Below are 4,939 nucleotides of genomic sequence, written 5' to 3' on the forward strand. Positions count from 1 at the left end.
ACACATTGGGTTGGATTAGATCTTTTGTAAAAGGTGAAAATCCAATAGTTGGGAACAAAGAGGGAAGCTTTTTTCTTAACTCATACTGCCAGTCCCAACTGGACAGCTAAGACAAACAGCTGTACTTGTCGTCGTGGCTTCCTTTTATTGCATCAAAATCTGCAAACCCTCCCTTTCGAAACAGACACATGTCCTACCACATTGCCTACCTTTGGTCCCAACTTCAGCCTTTGCCAATAGTAACGGTTACATTTTTCAAAAATGTTTGGGTTAATTCGCTAACAGGTCCTCCAGTTGTAGATTTTTCCTCGATATCTAGAGAATGAGAGTTATATTAATAGAGTTTGAACCTTGAGGTATTCAAAAGGATTGCAATTATTGCTTTAAATACAGGATTGATACCTTAAATACTCAATTAGGTGTTTTTGAAAAATTAAATACTAAATTAGAATTTAATGGATAGTTTGGGGAGGACCATTCAAATTAACACGATATTTATTTTGGGAATATCTCGCGTGGATAAAAAATAAAGTAGGGTGACGTGGCTTCTGATGTGGCCATTGAAATGAGGGGATAGTGCCCCTCCCCTCATATCCGATCCCTCTCGTGACATGCAGCCAATGGAATTTTTTTGGCTATAAAAATGAGAACCCACTCTCTGCTTCGACAGACTATTATTCGGAGCAAAAGCTTCACTGAGCTCCATCTCTCTCTCTCTCTCCCATTTCCCTCCATGGCCGTCTCTTTTAAAATGTGCGCGAGTTTCGGTCTATTTGTGGGTCTTATGATGCTGGGTCTGGTAAGCTCAGCTAAGTTCGATGAGCTTTTCCAACCTGGTTGGGCTATGGATCACTTCATCTATGAAGGAGAGCTCCTTAAGCTCAAACTCGACAACTATTCGGGTAATTTTTACCCTTTCTTGCTCTCCAAATACCCACCTACATATGTTCATTGACTCCCCGTTTTTCATTACAATATGTTACTTCCAACTTTTTTCTTCGTTGTAAACATGCCAGCTTATAGATTAATGAAAATGGTGGGTTTTGGTGATATCAGGTGCTGGCTTTGCATCAAAAAGCAAGTATCTATTTGGAAAAGTGACCATGCAGATTAAGCTTGTAGAAGGCGACTCTGCTGGGACTGTAACTGCTTATTATGTGAGTTTTATTAGACTATTAATCAATGTTTTTATTTTAATTAAAACATGCCTGAAAATGATAATAAAAAAATGTTCCGAGCTTGTACAAATGGTGGACAACAGCTCAGCTGTGTACTTTATGGAATCATGACAGGGGAGCCCTTGCAATGAACAATTTTTTGGTCTTCTTTTTCTCTTTAATGTCTATCAATCACGATTTTGGTAAAGGAGCTTTGTTTTCCTCCCGTCATTTGATTGAAATTAGTGTCATTGATCATCCCATCATTAATTTACCTTTTACCCAATTTTAGGTGCTGTGATAATGATGTGTTTTTTGGTTTGATGATGTTTTTTGGGGACATAGATGTCATCGGACGGTCCAAATCACAACGAGTTCGATTTCGAGTTTCTAGGCAATACCACAGGTGAACCTTACCTCGTTCAGACCAATGTGTACGTCAATGGTGTAGGCAACAGAGAGCAAAGGATGAACCTTTGGTTTGACCCTACCAAAGACTTTCACTCTTATTCCATCCTCTGGAACCAGCGCCAAGTTGTGTGAGTATTGTTACAATGTCATACTTAAATACATGTGGGTGCTTATATTTATAAGTTAAAAGTTAAAGAGAAACACTTAACAAGTGTAGGATTTAATGAAGAGTTGTAATTAGTGTTAAAAGTCTACATTCTTTTTAGAAAAGGGCATTCAATGATTATTTTATGTTCTAAGACATGAAATTAAAATGTTGGTGGGTATATATTGATTTTTGTGCGTTTTGGATTTTTACATTCTTGGTGCTGGGAATTATTTTGACGTATATATTTGTTTTTTTTTTCTTTTTTTAAATATCAGATTTTTAGTGGATGAGACCCCAATAAGAGTGCACACCAACATGGAACACAAAGGGATTCCTTTTCCCAAAGACCAAGCCATGGGCGTGTATAGTTCAATATGGAATGCCGATGACTGGGCCACACAGGGTGGCCTAGTGAAGACCGATTGGAGCCATGCACCATTCATTGCCTCCTACAAAGGGTTTGAAATCGACGCGTGCGAGTGCCCGGTTTCGGTAGCCGCCAATGAAATTGCCGATAAATGTAGGAGCAGCGGCGAGAAGAGGTTCTGGTGGGATGAACCGACAATGTCGGAGCTAAGCGTGCACCAGAGCCACCAGCTGGTGTGGGTGAGGGCCAACCACTTGGTGTATGACTATTGTACCGACACTGCTAGGTTCCCTGTCATGCCTGTGGAGTGTGAGCATCACCACCACTAGTGGTGGCGGCCTACGAGGGTTTGTTGGGGTACATTGTAAAATATGTTGGGGGGTTGATGATGATGATGAATTGTAGTCATATATAACATGTACTCGCATGTTTTGGTTCTGGCTTTGTTTCCACTTTGTATGATATAATTGGTATATAAAGCTCTTGTTTTGTGTTGCGTAAACTTGTTCAGACATTAGTTGCTCTAATGGGACATGCATTCTGACTTTTTATATAAGTGTACAATACTCACGGGATGTCACGCGGGACCAAGAAGCGGATGTTGATGAAGTCTGGCGTTATGGACCCCAGAGCATAGTAAAATATGTGGGTTGATGGTATCGGAGTTGTCAATCCTACACAGAAACTAGAGACAAAAGAAAGGGCTAAAAGCCGGCGTTGAATCAGTTCTTTTGGAAGGGGTAAATGGAGAAAATTAGAACACAAAATGAATGAAGTAGGGTTGGCGATAGTAACACATGTTTTTGGAATCATTTAGCAAAGTCAGTTCAATTGCTGTTTCTCACTGACTCTTTCACCCACCCATTTCAACAAGCCTCATTGATCATCATATACGTCCAAATTATTCTTTTATACCATTTCTTGTACAATTATTAACTCCATGATCTACGAGACAATAAGCAAAGCAAGTTTAAGTTTTGATGCTCTTAAACTCATGGGATTTATTAAAATGATAATTATTATGTGCACTAAATATATAAAATAAAGTATCAAATACAAATTGTGATGTAGGATGAAAGATGAAAGGCTGCACATACGGGAACCACGCAAGGCATAAGCCGAGCAAACGTGCGCGCACAATCACGACATAGGACATGTATCCCGAGAGTAATTATGGTAGGCCTTCCCCATGATCAAGCATGATGAAAATGATAATAATTGTCAAAAAGTTGAACGATTAACTCGTTAAGAACAAGATTTGCTGTAATGGGTCCTAAAGTCGGAGAAACAGAGCTTCAATATAGGGGGTCAGGGACTTCATCTTTGCTTAAATTGACCAAGAATCACCTTTATATTATGCTTTTTAATCTCAATAATTCAAAGCACTGATCCCGAAGAAGGAAAAAAGAGGTAGGACATAGGACAATATGATGGCTATCTACATCTGGGCCATTGTTAATGATTGATGGGTAATTTAAAATTATCGATTGAGAGTCACGGATTTTATTTTAAGAGAAACTTCTCTTCAATGCATGAAACTTTATGTAAAAAAGAAAAGCCCAACTCTTTATTCGTGGGAATGGGATAGGATTGATGCGGAGTCAATAGGGGGACCCTTATTGATGGTCTCGTATGATACTGAAAATTGGGCACTAAATGTTAAGTACATAGCAACCCACCTAAAGCTACGGAAAATAATTAAACACAGCGATCCAGAATCAGTGCACTATCGAATCTCGTGAGGGTTGCTGTCCATCCCAGTGATGAACCTTCAATCTGCATTTTAGCCACCACCATTTTTAACACTAGGAAATTATGGGGGGTTTTTTACAAAATTATTATAAAAAAATAAAAAATAACCAAAATATTATAATTTTTTTTTATTTACCAAAATATTATAAAATTTTTTTATTTACTAAAATATACCAAAAAAACAAAAAACAGAAAAAAAACCTGACACAGCTTGATCAGGCCAATCACATTGGCGGCACCAATGGTGCCAATGGACTAAAATGTTAGTTAATGGTAGTTTCAAGGACCTGACATGAAAATTTATCATTTTAAATTTTGAAAGTGAATTGATGCTGTGTGCGTGTGAGGCGCACTAAAATTGAAATGTGGCTAATTGCCTTCTAAGCCCTCCTTATTTATTATTTTCTTTTTATTCCCCTTCAACTCACTTTTTTATTTAATAAACAAGCCCTCAACTTATTTTTGTAGTTAAATAAGCTCTTAATCTATGATTTTTACTCATAAAAGCCCTTTATTTTATTATTAAAGTAAATATATTTTACCTAAAATAAAGCTATTTAAAAAGTATAAACTAATTGCATTTTATGTATTATTTTGATAATTTGATGAGAATAGTTTATTTAAAAATTTACTAAATAGAGTTATTAAGAGTATATAATATAATTATAATTTATTTTTTCTATTTGGGTTACATTTATGGGTGATCGTTTTATTATTACTTCGGTTTTTCAATAAGGCATGCCTAGTATTTCTATTAATTTTTTAATTAAATCTAATATTAGTTAAGTGATAATTAAGATACTTAGAATTCTAATTAAGTAATAACTCTATTTTAATTTAATAAACTATTCTCATTTAATAACTCTATTTTCATTTAAAATATAAAATTTACTTGAAATATAAAATTTGTTGCTTCATAATATCTTAAGAGACTATTTTAACATGTTTATGTTATAAGTCTAATTAAGAATATATTAAATTTATAAATAGATAAAATAGTTTATGTTTCGTTATTTTTTCCTTTTGATTTAATATTAGTTAAGGGAATATATTAAATTCAGAGGATTAAAATTAAAATAGTTTAATTTAATTTTTAAATTAAAA

General features: G+C 35.4%; 1 protein-coding gene across 1 annotated transcript; it reads left to right on the plus strand.

Annotated features, from left to right (window-relative positions):
- Window positions 1-628: 628 nt before the first annotated feature.
- On the plus strand, window positions 629-2,585 carry LOC105783576 (xyloglucan endotransglucosylase protein 6). Its single transcript, XM_012609116.2, has 4 exons — window positions 629-902; window positions 1,057-1,157; window positions 1,503-1,696; window positions 1,992-2,585. The coding sequence occupies exons 1-4, from the start codon at window positions 644-646 to the stop codon at window positions 2,410-2,412; spliced, it is 975 nt and encodes a 324-aa protein (XP_012464570.1). The 5' UTR covers window positions 629-643; the 3' UTR covers window positions 2,413-2,585.
- Window positions 2,586-4,939: the final 2,354 nt, after the last annotated feature.

Source organism: Gossypium raimondii, chromosome 13, assembly GCF_025698545.1.
Source record: "Gossypium raimondii isolate GPD5lz chromosome 13, ASM2569854v1, whole genome shotgun sequence".
Taxonomy (NCBI): Eukaryota; Viridiplantae; Streptophyta; class Magnoliopsida; order Malvales; family Malvaceae; genus Gossypium; species Gossypium raimondii.

Bases quoted from the DNA above. Each gene is read 5' to 3' on its own strand.
- LOC105783576 (XM_012609116.2), top strand. From the start codon at position 644: ATGAGAACCCACTCTCTGCTTCGACAGACTATTATTCGGAGCAAAAGC. The intron at 1,158-1,502 runs GTGAGTTTTATT...TTGGGGACATAG, and splicing joins GGACTGTAACTGCTTATTAT to ATGTCATCGGACGGTCCAAA. The intron at 1,697-1,991 runs GTGAGTATTGTT...TTTAAATATCAG, and splicing joins TGGAACCAGCGCCAAGTTGT to ATTTTTAGTGGATGAGACCC.